Below are 16,614 nucleotides of genomic sequence, written 5' to 3'. Positions count from 1 at the left end.
CCAGTCAAAAGTTTGGACACAGCTACTCATTCAAGGGTCTTTCTTTATTTGTACTATTTTCTACATTGTAGAATAATGAAATAACACATGGAATGTATGTAACCAAAAAAGTGTTAAACAGATGAAAATATATTACATATTTGAGATTCTTCAAAGTAGCCACCCTTTGCCTTGATGACAGCTTTGCACACTCTTGGCATTCTCTCAACCAGCTTCATGAGTCACCTGTAATGCATTTCAATTAACAGGTGTGCCTTGGTAAAAGTTAATTTGTGAAATGTCTCCTTAATGCGTTTCAGCCAATCAAGGTAGTGGTATACTGAAGTGGTATACTGAAGATAGCCCTATTTGGTAAAAGACCAAGTCCATATTTTGGCAAGAACAGCTCAAATAAGCAAAGAAACGACAGTCCATCATTACTTTAAGACATGAAGGTCAGTCAATCCAGAAAATGTCAAGAACTTTGAAAGTGCAGTCGCAAAAAGTGCAGTCGCAAAAACCATCAAGCACTATAATGAAACTGCCTCTCATGAGGACCGCCACAGAAAAGGAAGACCCAGAGTTACCTCTGCTGCAGAGGATAAGTTCATTAGAGTTACCAGCCTCAGAAATTGCAGCCCAAATAAATGCTTCACAGAGCTCAAGTAACAGACATCTCAACATCAACTGTTCAGAGGAGACTGCATGAATCAGGCCTTCATGGTCAAATTTCTGAAAAGAAACCACTAAAAAAAGGATACCAATAAAAAGAAGAGACTTCCTTGGGCCAAGAAACATGAGCAATGGACATATGGTCTGATGAGTCCAAATTGTAGATTTTTGGTTCCAACCGCCGTGTTTTTGTGAGATGCAGAGTAGGCGAACGGATGATCTCTGCATGTGTGGTTCCCACCGTGAAGCATGGAGGTGTGGTGCTGTGGGGATGCTTTGCTGGTAAAACTGTCTGATTGATTTAGAATTCAAGGCACACTTAACCAGCATGGCTACCACAGCATTCTGCAGCGATACGCCATCCCATCTGGTTTGCGCTTAGTGGGACTATCCTTTGTTTTTCAACAGGACAATGACCCAGCACACCTCCAGGCTATGTAAGGGCTATTTGACCAAGAAGGAGAGTGATGGAGTGCTGCAATCAGATGATCTGGCCTCCACAATCACCCGACCTCAACCCAATTGAAATGGTTTGGGATGAGTTGGACCTCAGAGTGAAGGAAAAGCAGCCAACAAGTGCTCAGCATATGTGGGAACTCCTTCAAGACTGCTGGAAAAGCATTCCAGGTGAAGCTGGTTGAGAGAATGCTAAGAGTGTGCAAAGCTGTTATCAAGGCAAAGGTGTCCAAACTTTTGACTGGTACTGTACACATACATAAACTCAGCAAAAAAAGAATTGTCCTCACTGTCAACTGCATACATTTTTAGCAAACTTAACATGTGTAAATATTTGTATGAACATAATGTGTCCCTGAACAAAGGGGGGGTCAAAATCAAAAGTAACAGTCAGTATCTGGTGTGGCCACCAGCTGCATTAAGTACTGCAGTGCATCTCCTCCTCATGGACTGCACCAGATTTGCCAGTTCTTGCTGTGAGATGTTACCCCACTCTTCCACTAAGGCACCTGCAAGTTCCCGGACATTTCTGGGGGGAATGGCCCTAACACTCACCCTCTGATCAAACAGGTCCCAGACGTGCTCAATGGGATTGAGATCCGGGCTCTTCGCTGGCCATGGCAGAACACTGACATTCCTGTCTTGCAGGAAATCACGCACAGAATGAGCAGTATGGCTGGTGGCATTGTCATGCTGGAGGGTCATGTCAGGATGAGCCTGCAGGAAGGGTACTACATGAGGGAGGAGGATGTCTTCCCTGTAACGCACAGCGTTGAGATTGCCTGCAATGACAACAAGCTCAGTCCGATGATGCTGTGACACACCGCCCCAGACCATGACGGACCCTCCACCTCCAAATCGGTCCCGCTCCAGAGTACTGGCCTCGGTGTAATGCTCATTCCTTCGACGATAAACCGAATCCGACCATCGCCCCTGGTGAGACAAAACCACGACTCGTTTTGTCAGTCCTGTCTGGCAAAAAGATCACTTTTTGCCAGTCCTGTCTGGTCCAGCGACGGTGGGTTTGTGCCCATAGGTGATGTTGTTGACAGTGATGTCTGGTGAGGACCTGCCTTACAACAGGCCTACAAGCCCTCAGTCCAGCCTCTCTCAGCCCATTGCGGACAGTCTGAGCACTGATGGAGGGATTGTGCATTCCTGGTGTAACTCGGGCAGTTGTTGTTGCCATCCTGTACCTGTCCCGCAAGTGTGATGTTCGGATGTACTGATCCTGTGCAGGTGTTCTTACACATGGTCTGCCACTACGAGGACAATCAGCTGTCCGTCCGGTCTCCCTGTAGCTCTGTCTTAGGCGTCTCACAGTACAGACATTGCAATTTATTGCCCTGGCCACATCTGCAGTCCTCATGCCTTCTTGCAGCATGCTTAAGGCACGTTCACGCAGATGAGCAGGGACCCTGGGCATCTTTCTTTTGGTGTTTTCCAGAGTCAGTAGAAAGGCCTCTTTAGTGTCCTAAGTTTTCATAACTGTGACCTTAATTGCCTACCGTCTGTAAGCTGTTAGTGTCTTAACGACTGTTCCACAGGTGCATGTTCATTAATTGTTTATGGTTCATTGAACAAGCATGGGAAACAGTGTTTAAACCCTTTACAATGAAGATCTGTGAAGCTATTTTTACGAATTATCTTTGAAAGACAGGGTCCTGAAAAAGGGATGTTTATTTTTTTGCTGAGTTTACATACAGTTGAAGTCGGAAGTTTACATACACCTTAGCCAAATACATTTAAACTCAGTATTTCACAATTCCTGACATTTAATCCTAATAAAATTCCCTGTCTTCGGTCAGTTAGGATCACCACTTTATTTTAAGAATGTGAAATGTCAGAATAATAGTAGAGATAATGATTTATTTCAGCTTTTACTTCTTTCATCACATTCCCAGTGGGTCAGAAGTTTACATACAATCCATTAGTATTTGGTAGCATTGCCTTTTGCCTTTTAATTGTTCAACTTGGGTCAAACATTTTGGGTAGCCTTCCACAAGCTTCCCATATTAAGTTGGGTGAATTTTGGCCCATTCCTCCTGACAGAGCTGGTGTAGTCAGGTTTGTAGGCGTCCTTGCTCGCACACGCTTTTTCAGTTCTGCCCTCAAATTTTCTATGGGATTGAGGTCAGGGCTTTGTGATGGCCACTCCAATACCTTGACTTTGTTGTCCTTAAGCCATTTTGTCACAACTTTGGAAGTATGCTTGGTGTCATTGACCATTTGGAAGACCCATTTGCAACCAAGCTTTAACTTCCTGACTGATGTCTTGAGATGTTGCTTCAATATATCCACATCATTTTCTTGCCTCAGGATTTAATCTATTTTGTGAAGTGCACCAGTCCCTCCTGCAGCAAAGCATCCCCACAACATGATGCTGCCACCCCCGTGCTTCACGGTTGGGATAATGTTCTTCAGCTTGCAAGCCTCCCCCTTTTTTCTACAAACATAACGATGGTCATTATGGCAAAATAGTTTCTGTTTGGCCACATTTCTCCAAAAAGTACGATCTTTGTCCCCATGTGCAGTTGCAAACCGTAGTCTGGCTTTTTTATGGCGGTTTTGGACCAGTGGCTTCTTCCTTGCTGAGGGGCCTTTCAAGTTATGTCAATATAAGACTCGTTTTACTGTGGATATAGATACTTTTGTACCTGTTTCCTCCAGCATCTTCACAAGGTCCTTTGCTGTTGTTCTGGGATTGATTTGCAGTTTTGGCACCAAAGTACGTTAATCTCTAAGAGACAGAACGCGTCTCCTTCCTGAGCAGTATGACAGCTGCGTGGTCCCATGGTGTTTATAATTGCGTACTATTGTTTGTACAGATGAACGTGGTACCTTCAGGCATTTGGAAATTGCTCCCAAGGATGAACCAGACTTGTGGAGGTATTCCATTTTTTTTTTAGGTCTTGGCTGATTTCTTTAGATTTTTCCATGATGTCAAGCAAAAAGGCACTGAGTTTGAAGGTAGGCCTTGAAATACATCCACAGGTACACCTCCAATTGGCTCAAATGATGTCAATTAGCCTATCAGAAGATTCTAAAGCCATGACATAATTTTCTGGAATTTTCCAAGCTGTTTAAAGGCACAGTCAACTTAGTGTATGTAAACTTCTGACCCACTGGAATTGTGATACAGTGAATTATAAGTGAAATAATCTGTCTGTAAACAATTGTTGGAAAAATTACTTGTGTCATTCACAGAGTAGATGTCCTAACCGACTTGCCAAAACTATAGTTTGTTAACAAGAATTTTATGGAGTGGTTGAAAAATGAGTTTTAATGACTCCAACCTAAGTGTATGTAAATGTCCGACTTCAACTGTATATAAATATACACACACACACACTACCGTTCAAAAGTTTGGGGTCACTTAGACATTTTCCGGAGTTGCCTCTTCACTGTTGACGTTGAGACTGGTGTTTTGCGGTTACTATTTAATGAAGCTGCCAGTTGAGGACTTGTGAGGTATCTGTTTCTCAAACTAGACACTCTAATATACTTGTCCTCTTGCTCAGTTGTGCACCAGGGCCTCCTTCTCCTCTCTCTATTCTGGTTAGAGCCAGTTTGCGTAGTTCTGTGAAGGGAGTAGTCACAGCGTTGTACGAGATCTTCAGTTTCTTGGCAATTTCTCACATGGAATAGCCTTCATTTCTCAGAACAAGAATAGACTGATGAGTTTCAGAAGAAATGTATTTGTTTCTGGCCATTTTGACCCTGTAATTGAACCCACAAATGCTGATGCTCCAGATACTCAACTAGTCTGAAGAAGGCCAGTTTTATTGCTTCTTTAATCAGAACAACAGTTTTCAGCTGTGCTAACATAATTGCAAAAGGGTTTTCAAATGATCAATTAGCCTTTTAAAATGATAAACTTGTATTAGCTAACAAAATGTGCCATTGGAACACAGGAGTGATGTATTCTGATAATGGGCCTCTGTACGCCTATGTAGATGTTCCATTAAAAATCAGTCGTTTCCAGCTACTATAGTAATTTACAACATTAACAATGTCTACACTGTATTTCTGATCAATTTGATGTTATTTTAAATGGACAAAGAAATTGCTTTTATTTCAAAAACAAGGACATTTCTAAGTGACCCCAAACTTTTGAATAGTAGTGTATATCAATCAATCAAATGTATTTATAAATCCCTTTTTACATCAACCAATGTCACAAAGTGCTGTACAGAGACCCAGCCTAAAACCCCAAACAGCAAGCAATGCGGATGTAGAAGTACGGTGGCTAGGAAAAACTCCCTAGAAAGGCCGGAACCTCGGAAGAAGCTTAGAGAGGAACCAGGCTCTGAGGGGTGGCCAGTCCTCTTCTGGCTGTGTTGGGTGGAGATTATAACAGAACATGGACAAGATGTTCAAACGTTCATAGATGACCAGCAGGGTCAGATAATAATAATCACAGTGGTTGTAGAGGGTGCAACAGGTCAGCACCTCAGGAGTAAATGTCAGTTGGCTTTTCATAGCCGATCATTCAGAGTTAGAGACAGCAGGTGCGGTAGAGAGAGAGTCCAAAACAGCAGGTCCGGGACAAGGTAGCACGTCCAGTGAACAGGTCAGGGTTCCATAGCCGCAGGCAGAACAGTTGAAACTGGAGCAGCATTACCAGGTGGACTGGGGACAGCAAGGAGTCATCAGGCCAGGTAGTCCTGAGGCATGGTCCTAAGGCTCAGGTCCTCCAAGAGAAGAGAGAGAAGGAGAACGAGAGAAAAAGATTGAGAGAGAATTAGAGGGAGCATACTTAAATTCACACAGGACACCGGATAAGACAGGAGAAATACTCTAGATATAACAGACTGACCCTAGCCCCCCGAGACATAAACTATTGCAGCATAAATACTAGGCTTTATTTGGGTACACATGAAAAGTGTTTTTAACATTTAGTTGGATTTACTAACGAGTGGTGAGTGGCTGGGAATCTTACACAAATCTTGTACAACCGTATTCTTAGAATATAGAGTAGACTGTTCAATCGCTTTAAAGAAATCAATCATTTTTCTTAAATTATTGAAGATGAAATATAGTAGTGTTTTTCCTTTGCCCCTGAAAGCAAACACATAATTTGGTTCTAAGATGAAGCATGTTAATTAGGCTAAGTTCAAGTTAGCCTTAAGATGTTTTTGGGAAACCAGGCCCAGAACAGAACAAAAGACAGTACAGCATAAAGAACCACATTTGTAGGCAATGTCATAGCAACGTTGGCTAGCAAAGCTCATGCATAGAAACACGTCACCGGGTCTAGCGATCGTCTCGCGCCAAACTGAGCATGTGCAGGCCTTCAAATCAATGGCACTCCTTTGAAATAAAGTTGTTTTTGACAAAAATGTCAGTTTGCACATTTCACGAGGTTGGAGTAATAACATGCGGTGGTGTAAAGTACTTTAAGTAAAAATACTTTAAAGCAGGGGCGCAACTTTGGTTTTAAAAGTATGGGGGACATAGTTATTACATAATTATTACTCCAAACAGCCTACCCGACCACTCGGAGGCGTCTGCATGGTCCTAAACCAAACAACTGCCTCATTTTGTATCACATTCCAATGACAAAACTAGGGGGGACAAAAATGACATTTCGGAATGTGGGGGGGGGACATGTCCCCAGTGAAAGTTATGCCCCAGCTTTAAAGTACTACTTAAGTAGTTTTTGGGGTATCTGTACTTTACTATTTATATTTTTTGACAACTTTTACTTCACTACATTCCTAAAGAAAACGATACTTCTTACTCCATACATTTTCCCTGACACCCAAAAGTATTTGTTACATTTTGAATGCTTAGCAGGACAGAAATGGACCAATTCACACACTTGTCAAGAGAACATCCCTGGTCATCTATACTGCCTCTGATTTGTCGACTCACTAAACACAAATGCTTTGTTTCTGAATAATGCCTGAGTGTTGGAGTGTGCCCCTGGCTATCCGTAAATTCAAAAAACACAAACAATTGTGCCATCTGGTTTGCTTAATGTAAGGAATTTGAAATGTATTTATTTAATTTTTATTTAACCTTTATTTAACTTGGCAAGTCAATTAAGAACCAATTCTTATTTACAATGACGGCCTTCCCCGGCCATACCGTAACCCGGACGACGCTGGGCCAATTGTGCGCCGCCCTTTGGGACTCCCAATCATGGCCGGTTGTGATACAGCCTGGAATCGAACCAGGGTCTGTAGTGATGCCTCTAGCACTGAGATGCAGTGCCTTAGTCGAGCAATCTGGTTTCTGCTCAGGTTATGGATGTGTCACTGAAACCTTGAAGGTCCTCAATGATGTCACCATTGCACTTGATTCTAAGCAATGTTGTGCTGCTAATTTTATTGACTTGGCCAAAGCTTTTTGATACGGTACACCATTCCATTCTTGTGGGCCGGCTAAGGAGTCTTGGTGTCTCTGAGGGGTCTTTGGCCTGGTTTGCTAACTACCTCTCTCAAAGAACGCAGTGTATAAAGTCAGAAAATCTGCTGTCTCAGCCACTACCTGTCACCAAGGGAGTACCCCAAGGCTTGATCCTAGGCCCCACGCTCTTCTCAGTTTATATCAACAACATAGATCAGGCAGTAGGAAGCTCTCTCATCCATTTATATGCAGATGATACAGTCTCCCTGGATTTTGTGTTAAATGCTCTACAGCAAAGCTTTCTTAGTGTCCAACAAGCTTTCTCTACCCTTCACCTTGTTTTGAACACCTCCAAAACAAAGGTCCTGGGGTTTGGTAAGAAGAATGCCCCTCTCCCCACCGGTGTGATTACTACCTCTGAGGGTTTAGAGCTTGAGGTAGTCACTTCATACAAATACTTGGGAGAATGGCTAGACGGTACACTGTCCTTCTCTCAGTACATATCAAAGCTGCAGGCTAAAGTTACATCTAGACTTGGTTTCCTCTATCATAATCGCTCCTTTTTCACCCCAGCTGCCAAACTAACCCTGATTCAGATGACCATCCTTCCCATGCTAGATTACAGAGACATAATTTAAAGATCGGCAGGTAAGGGTGCTCTTGAGCGGCTAGATTTCCTTTACCATTCGGCCATCAGATTTGCCACCAATGCTCCTTATAGGACACATCACTGCACTCTATACTCCTCTGTAAACTGGTCATCTCTGTATACCCGTCGCAAGACCCACTCCACTGGTTGATGCTTATTTATAAAACCCTATTACGCCTCACTCCCCCCTGTCTGAGATATCTACTGCACCCGTTCTGCCAGTCACGTTCTGTTAAAGATCCCCAAAGCACACACATCCCTAGGTCGCTCCTCTTTTCAGTTCGCTGCAGCAAGCGACTGGAAGGAGCTGCAACAAACACTCAAACTGGGCAATTTTATCTCAATCTCTTCATTCAAAGACTCAATCATGGACACTCTTAATGACATTTGTGGCTGCTTTGTGTGATGCATTATTGTCTCTACCTTCTTGCCCTTTGTGCTGTTGTCTGTGCCCAATGTTTGTACCATGTTTTGTGCTACTACCATGTTGTTGTTATGTTGCTATCATGCTGTGTTGTCATGTGTTTCTGCCTTGCTATGTTTTTGTCTTAGGTCTTTCTTTATGTAGTGTTGTGTTGTCTCTCTTGTCGTGATGTGTGTTTTGTCCTATATTTATATTTTATTCATTTTTTATGTTTTATCCGCAGGAGGCCTTTTGCCGGGTTTGGCCAGGGTAGGCCGTCATTGTAAATAAGAATTTGTTCTTAACTGACTTGCCCAGTTAAATAATAAAACATTTTTAAAAGACCGCTGCGGCACTCGGGAAATTATGTATACTATTACTTTTGATACTTAAGTACATTTTTTCAATTACATTTACTTTTGATACTTAAGTTTATTTAAAATCAAATACTTTTAGACTTTTTCTCAAGTAGTATGTTACTGGGTGACTTTCACTTTTGAGTAATTTCCTATCAAGTATGACAATTGGGTAATTTGTCCACCACTGATAACATGTTCAACTACCTAGGACATTGGCTGGAATCTAGGTTGTGCCTTTAGATTTTGAGAAAACGAACAACTAAGGAATAACTTTTCACCTCTCTTATGGACTTCTCATACCCCAAACCCCGGCCTGGTCTGTTTGGTCTGTTTCGTAAGCGTTCCCAGAAGTCTTGTGATATTGCGCCTGTGGGTTTAGAAACTCTGTGACACGCGATGCTGCGTCGCTGGGTTTAGAAAAGCTACGACCACGTCTTCTTCCCAGAGATGATTGGTCCAGAATGAGGTCACAAAGTCCCCAGAAAACACTGCGATTGGTTGGGAAAAGCTACGACCACGTCTTCTTCCCAGAGATGATTGGTCCAGAATGAGGTCACAAAGTCCCCCCAGAAAACACTGCGATTGGTTGGGAAAAGCTACGACCACGTCTTCTTCCCAGAGATGATTGGTCCAGAATGAGGTCACAACCTCCCCCCAGAAAACACTGCGATTGGTTGGTGAAATCATCACATTGGAGGGAAACAATGGCTGAAGTGGTAATTATTTTCCAGGACGTCCAAAAGAAAAGTTCTCACCGATAAGCTCGTTTAGTGTAGAAAGCAATCTAGCACAAAACTATGCAAACGAGTCTTTACTCAAGTAGCCAGCTAGCTAAAACAGTAGCGCGATCTGTGCTAGCTTAAGCTAGCTAGGTTTACTGGTGCTGCTTGCGTCAATGTTTATTTTCGAGCATAATATGCTATGCTTATGCTAAATTCTTACCAAGCCAGCCGTCCCCGACCGGCTGTGATAGAGCGGATCAAACTAGACATGCTGAGTGAAATTGTTGGTGTATGGCAGGAGTATTCAAATCGTACCTTACGAGGTCCGGACTACTGCTTGTTTTCTGTTCTACCTGATAATGAATTGCACCCATATCAGTCGCTGATTAGAAAAGCAAGAGGACTGGCTTCGAGGTCCATATTTTAATTTGAAGGGTGTATGGTGTCATCGATGACAGTTTACTAGCTTGTCAAATGTTTACAAGTTTATCCAACTTACAGTAACGTTAATTCAGCATGTAAAGCATAGATCAAAGCTTACTGCGTGTGTGTGTGATCTCCCCCCTTCGTTCAGATTTCTGACAGTGACAGCGACCTTGAGTCGACCGCCCCCGTGAAGCCTCAACCCAAACGGCGTCGTATCATCGACCCCTCGTCTATTACCACCGTGCCTATCTACTCTAACAAGGTGTGGGCCATAGAGCTACTATTAAATGAGTCATATTCCTGTTCTTATTTAATTATTCTAATTCTATGGTGTGAAGTTAATTACCACTCTGCTACTGGCATAGTCAATTCTATTGAAATGTGCTTTAATTATTTTATTGACTGGCAAATTCTATTTGTCTGTGATTCTCTGTATCAGTGTGTTGCCTGAGTGTATCAAAGTAGATTGATCCATCCACACAAATATTTGGATATGTACATCAACTGCTGCAGATGAACAATTGCAAAACTCCCACACAGATTTTTTGCCTTGCCAAAGCAATGGGGCTGGGCTATTTGTAAAATCTATTTCATTACCAAATACTGGTCATTTTGTATTTATGTTTGTAGGTGAACAGCAGCTTACAGCTGAATCCAACTCTCTTCTCCTGTGATGTTAACGCAGGTATGAACTACAGTCAGACCACAGACTGACAGAGGTCTGATCTGCTACGAGTTAGTTCCTGTTCAATTCCTGTCTGTTGAACTGAACATGGAGTTTGACGGGTGGGTATAATTTGTGGAACATTCCAACAAGAATCTGTTACAAAAACTTCGTAAAGTTCATGGTTAGCAAGTAGCATGATCAATTCACCTAGCTAACTAGCTGCCGAATAGGCATCAACTCACCACGTAGCTTATTCTTAATGTTTGACCATAGACATTTTTCAGAACAAATGTGGTAAGTAAAAACTTGATGAAATAGCCCACTCCCTACCCGGTATCTTATTTGGCCGCCATACAACTTTCTATGCGTTATTTGTTGACAACCTTGTTATTTACGAAGTTTTTGGAACAGATTCCTGTTGGAACGTTCCAGAAATTATACTCACCCGAATTTGCTTTCTCTACCTAGGTGACAATGCAGAGGAGGTCAGTTTGTGGGCCAAGTCTCCACCTTCAAAGAAAAAGAAGCCAGTCATCGTTGTCTTGAATGACTCAGAGGATGAGTCTGAGCCAGAGGACAAAGATCTGTGAGTTACTTGCTGCTAAAGGTGTACTCTGTTCTGCTTTCATTTACTGTGTTTACTGTATATGTAGCATGTTTTTGTACTACCTCAGGCAACCAGAAGGTGACAGTAGTGTATTTAATTTGTATTTATGTACAATATTTCAAGTATGGTTTTAAAGCTGCAATATTTAACTTTTTTGGGGACCTGACCAAATTCACATGTAAATGTGAATGGAAAGCAAGTCTAAAAAGCGCTAAATCTGTTCTATGTGCGCTATTTCTATGCTCCCCGTTCTTAAGTTTCGTTTTTGCGTCTTATACTTTCAGTTTTGTACACCAACTTCAAACCTCTAAAAATACAATATTTTTGGTTATGGAAAATATATTTCACAGCGGTTTAGATGGTACAATGATTCTCTACACTATACTTGCTTATTTTGTCACATAAACTGTAATTAGGCAAACTAATTACAATTTTAGCAACCAGGAAATGGTGGGCGATTTCTGCGTAGTGCATCTTTAACAAATTCTTAGTTTAAGTAAGTAGCCTTGCATGAGCTTTGGCTTGTGCGAGCCAGAACGGCTCACAATTCTTAGTGTAGTAACCTCCTTTTTTTTCCCCCCCTAAAATGCTCTCTCTCTCAGGGTAGACATCCGTTCCCCCTCTCCACCCCCACCTCCAGGCAGCCCTTTTGTCAAAGTATCCAATCGGGCCAATCGAAAGATTCTGTGAGTTGACGTTTTGTCTATGTCCAAGACAGAAATGCAATGCCCTTTCAGTAATGCAATTACAATATCATCACCAGTCACTTTATTGGTCTCTCTCTCTCTCTCTCTCTCTCTCTCTCTCTCTCTCTCAGAGAGATCAACAGAAAGCTAAAGGCTGTGGGCTCTCTCCTCTCTCCCGAGGCCAAGGGGCGGTCCGGACGCCGCGGTTGCCACTCCCCTCCTCTCACTGAGTACGACGATGATGACATCATCCTCATGTCCCCAAACTCCCGGCCCAGGAGCCAGCCCCCCTCCCAAGACCACAGCCCCCTGACATCCAGAGAGATCACCCTCAAGTTCCGCAGCCGGACAGACCTCTACAAGATCCCTGTGTTAACCGTAAGAATCAGGAAGAGCACCACTTCCTGTTGTGTCATAGTGATGCTCAAGTGAGTGTGTTGTGATTTGGGTTAAAGATGTAGGTTGTCATTAACTGGTGGTCCAGGGTCGGTTTTGGACATTAACTTCTAGGGGCCAGTTTCTCAGATTCAGAGATTCCTGGACAAAAAATATCCTTTAACAGAGACTAGCTAGAGGATCAAAGAGGGCTTTTGTGTTCAATTCAGGCTGAATGTATGCTGAACAAAAATATAAATGCAACATGTAGAGTGTTTGTCCCATGTTTCATAGAAGTAAAAGATCCCAGAATTGTTTCATACGCACAAAAAGCTTATTTCTCTCAAATGTTGTACACAAATTTGTTTACATCCCGGTTAGTTAACTTTTCTCCTTTGCCAAGATAATCCATCCACCTGACAGGTGTGGCATATCAAGAAGCTGATTAAACAGCATGATCATTACACAGGTGCACCTTGTGCTGGGGGCAATAAAAGGCTACTCTAAAATGTGCACTTTTGTCACACAACACAATGCTATAGATGTCTCAAGCTTTGAGGGAGTGTGCAATTGGCATGCTGACTGCAGGAATGTCCACCAGAGCTTTTGCCAGAGAATGTAATGTTCATTTCTCTACCATAAGCCGCCTCCAACTTTGTTTTAGAGAATTTGGCAGTATGTCAAACAAACCTCCCAACCACAGACCATGTGTAAACATGCCAGCCCAAGACATTCACATCCGGCTTCTTCACCTGTGGGATCGTCTGAGATCAGCCACCCGGACAGCTGATGAAACTGAGGAGTATTTCTGTCTGTAATAAAGGACTTTTGTGGGGAAACACTCATTCTGATTGACTGGGCTTGGTTTGCCAGTAGATGGGCCTGGCTCCAAAGTGGGTGTGCCTTTCCAGGCCCACCCATGGCTGCACCCCTACCCAGTCGGGAAATCGGGCTTAGTTAATTTATTTCAATTGACTAATGTCCTTAAATTCTGTAAAATTGTTGAAATTGTTGCATGTTGTGTTTATATTTTTTTTGTTCAGTATAGTTATGAAATTCAATTAGGAAAACTATTACCTTGGCGACAGTGTCATTTTTTATTGCAAAAATCAGGAGACTTCTGAGTGTGCCAGAACTGAGACAAGTCTCATGATGTATTTTTTTATTTATCCTTTCTTTAACTAAGCAAGTTAAGAACAAATTCTTATTTACAATGACGGCCTACCCCGGCCAAACCCAGACGACGCTGGGCCAATTGTGCACCGCCCTATGAGACTCCCGATCACGGCCGGATGTGATGCAGTGTGATGAGTGTGACTGCTTTTGAACCCAGGTAGTCTGTGCGCCACAAGACTCTCAAAGCCTACTAAGCTAAAGCCTTTGGCGTTATTAACTCAGGGGGAGCTAACACAGGTTTTCTGGTGTCAGGCAAGGTTACTCATCATCATGTTAGCTTAGCTCAGTGAGCCACCGCTACTACACAAGTACACTGAAGGCTTCTTCTAGTTCCTAACTTGAGGCTCTTCATTCCCAGACGGTGCCTCTGAGCAAAGCGGTGGAGCAGCTGTCAGTCAAGCTCAAAGTACCGCCCTCCCGCATCCTGTTACTGAGGAGAGACATAGAGCTTCCTGTCCACTCCACAGCCAATGAGCTGGGCCTGGGCATCGCTGACATCATAGGTGAGATGACTCATAGTGGCGTACAGTAGTGGGATGCACACTTGGATGTTTCACACAGTCGTTACAACGGGGAAAGTGTCGCACCTCACCTTCTAATGCAGTGGTTCACAACTGGCGTTGTCTGAGTCACAACCCAATATTAGCATCGTGTAAATAAGAGTGCTTTTGTTCTAGATTGCTTTTTACACTAAATTATAAAATGCTTGTCACCAAATCTGGAAAACTATTTTTATGCTATATTGTATGTAAATGTAGCAATTATATGACAAGGGAACAACATTCCCACCTGTTTCATTGTCAATGATAAAATGTTGCCCATATTCTTGATGAAGAATGATAATAAACTGATTTGAGACTCAAAAATCTACCAAAATAGTGCTGCTAATAGCTCTATATAGAAAATACTGTGATTGAAGAAAAAAAATTCGGAGACTGAATTATATATATATTTTTTAATTCATTATCATTTCTACGTACTTTTTAGCTGATTTAAGTCGTTTAAGTTCAGACTGGAGTATATATATTTTTTTACAGCCACGAGTTGAGAATCGGTGTTCTAATGTATTGCTTCAAAATTTAAGGCAGAAACTCCAGTCTCAATGTTTGATCACAAACCCTCTTTTCTGTTCTGTTAACCCTACCCTCCCTTCTGTCAGACTGTGTTGTCATAGCAGCAGATGATAAACACGAGCCCGAGCAAAATGGTGACATGATCACTGTGCGACTGCAGGCCAAGGAGAAAGGCTCAGCACAGGAATATTCCCTACACAAAGTGAGCATTACCCAACGTTTCTCACAATTAAGAATTTGGGGTTGAGCACCAATGTGTAAGGATAAGGTTCAAGGGCAGAGGGAATGAAGCTGTTTGGAGTACAGCCTTGGTCTTAAACTCACCTTTCTTCTCAACTGTTCATAAAGAATAGAAGGAACACAGTTCATCCTAATTCCCTTACTCTCATTTTCCCCTTCTCTTGCATCTCTCATTCTTCTCTCGCTCCCTCCCTCTCTCTCTCTTCCTCAGGATGCCCCCCTGGGCTCCATTCTCTCCCAGTATGTGTCCAGTATGTCCGTGGATGCCAGACGCAAGGTGCGCTTCCAGTTTGACGGGTCAAAGGTCGTCCACAGCCAGACGCCCTCCCAGTTGGACATGGAGGATGGTGATGTCATCGAGGTGTGGGTGTAAACACCTGTGATATTTGCATAGAGCTGTGGTTTTCAAACCTCTCCTTCGGGGATCCCCAGACGTTTCACAATTGTGTTGTAGCCCTGAACTAATTCACCTGATTCACCTAGTCAAGGACTTGATTAGTTAACCATTTTAATCAGGTGTGCTAGCTGATATAGTTAAAATACATGAAACTGCTGGAGGTCCCCAAGGAAATGTTTGAGAATCCCTGTCATAGATGATTTTGTTGTATATGCGATGGACACAACAAACAAAAAAGGATAAAGATGTCCCAGTGCTATGATTTTTTTAAAGATGCACTTACTGCACTTGGTCCAATTAAGACTCTTCAATATTGCCACTGTCAATTTATGATTGTGTTTATTTACAAGATGTGTTTTGAACCGATTTTGAAATAAAAATGTCTCTGTTCAAATGAATGCACTGTAACGTTGTATCTGAATTGTTTTTAAATGGACCTGTACAATCATGCCCCAGTGAGCTGAGCTAGGCATGTTTCACTGTGACATGTTTTAATATGGAGAAATGCCTCTTGTGGTTATGCCTATTATGTAGCCTAGTTATGCTAAAATGTTTAAGACCAGTATATTGCAGTTAATTTCATCTTTGACTTAACCACTCAAAAATATTTTACCTATTAACTGTGAAACAACAACAAGTCCCAGACATTTCACAATAGAACATACCAGAGGGGGCCATCATAGTGGTAGGCTACCTACATTATTGGGATTATATGGTTACCACCAGTGTTCGGAATACATTGAGTTTGTTTATAAAAAAAAAAACACCATGGGATGCCTTTTCACACAGATTTATTTGTCAAAGGTCTGCGCTGGGTCTGTGAACTATGCGATTATATTGGAGACAGGTTTATAGCAGTGAATGTCATCTGTTCATTTACTGTTATAGTATTTCTAAGTAGCAGCCATATAACAGCAAGGGAAACTAATTGTTCTCACTTTGTGATAGAACATTCAGATTTGTCTGCCTGACTGTGCCGCTCTTTACCTGAATTGTTAGGATTTTCTTGTGATCTCAACAAAACTTATTTTGCTCAAATAATGATGGAAATAAATTGTGTTTCTTTAAAAAGATGGGCCTGGCTGACATGGACTGTTTCCTAGCCTTATTCTCTTTGTGGTTACCCAGCATTGTTGCTTATTTACCAGGTAATAATAAGTGAAAACGAAACAAGGACTGAAGCAATAGACTCAACAAGAGCTTTAAATAAATGCTGTATCTTTGAAAAGCTGGGCCTGGCTGACATGAAACGTACATTAAGGGGAAAGGATCCACAGACACAAGAGGCTGATTATCTTTCTGCACATCTCTTTATTTACAATGCTGGCTGCCATGGTTAACACAAATGCAAGACATTGAATGCTACCTGAATT

General features: G+C 42.2%; 1 protein-coding gene across 1 annotated transcript; it reads left to right on the top strand.

Moving 5' to 3' along the window:
- The first annotated feature begins 9,481 nt into the window (after window positions 1–9,481).
- Window positions 9,482–15,639, top strand: nfatc2ip (nuclear factor of activated T cells 2 interacting protein). The gene is made up of 9 exons (XM_014192336.3): window positions 9,482–9,588; window positions 10,169–10,282; window positions 10,651–10,705; window positions 11,156–11,273; window positions 11,897–11,980; window positions 12,112–12,358; window positions 13,890–14,034; window positions 14,691–14,806; window positions 15,056–15,639. Exons 1-9 carry the CDS (start codon window positions 9,508–9,510, stop codon window positions 15,215–15,217), a joined length of 1,122 nt encoding a protein of 373 aa, XP_014047811.1. The 5' UTR covers window positions 9,482–9,507; the 3' UTR covers window positions 15,218–15,639.
- Window positions 15,640–16,614: the final 975 nt, after the last annotated feature.

This window comes from Salmo salar, chromosome 03 (assembly GCF_965601325.2).
Source record: "Salmo salar chromosome 03, fSalSal1, whole genome shotgun sequence".
In the NCBI taxonomy this organism is placed as follows: domain Eukaryota; kingdom Metazoa; phylum Chordata; class Actinopteri; order Salmoniformes; family Salmonidae; genus Salmo; species Salmo salar.
The sequence above is the reverse complement of the archived record's forward strand: the minus strand, read 5'-3'. Positions and strand labels throughout refer to the sequence as shown.

What these genes read in the sequence shown, in the direction of transcription:
- nfatc2ip (XM_014192336.3), top strand. Translation starts at nt 9,508, where the DNA reads ATGAGGTCACAACCTCCCCCCAGAAAACACTGCGATTGGTTGGTGAAA. An exon ending in TGCCTATCTACTCTAACAAG is followed by an intron (nt 10,283 to 10,650) that starts GTGTGGGCCATA and finishes TTATGTTTGTAG; the next exon opens with GTGAACAGCAGCTTACAGCT. An exon ending in GGGCATCGCTGACATCATAG is followed by an intron (nt 14,035 to 14,690) that starts GTGAGATGACTC and finishes CCCTTCTGTCAG; the next exon opens with ACTGTGTTGTCATAGCAGCA.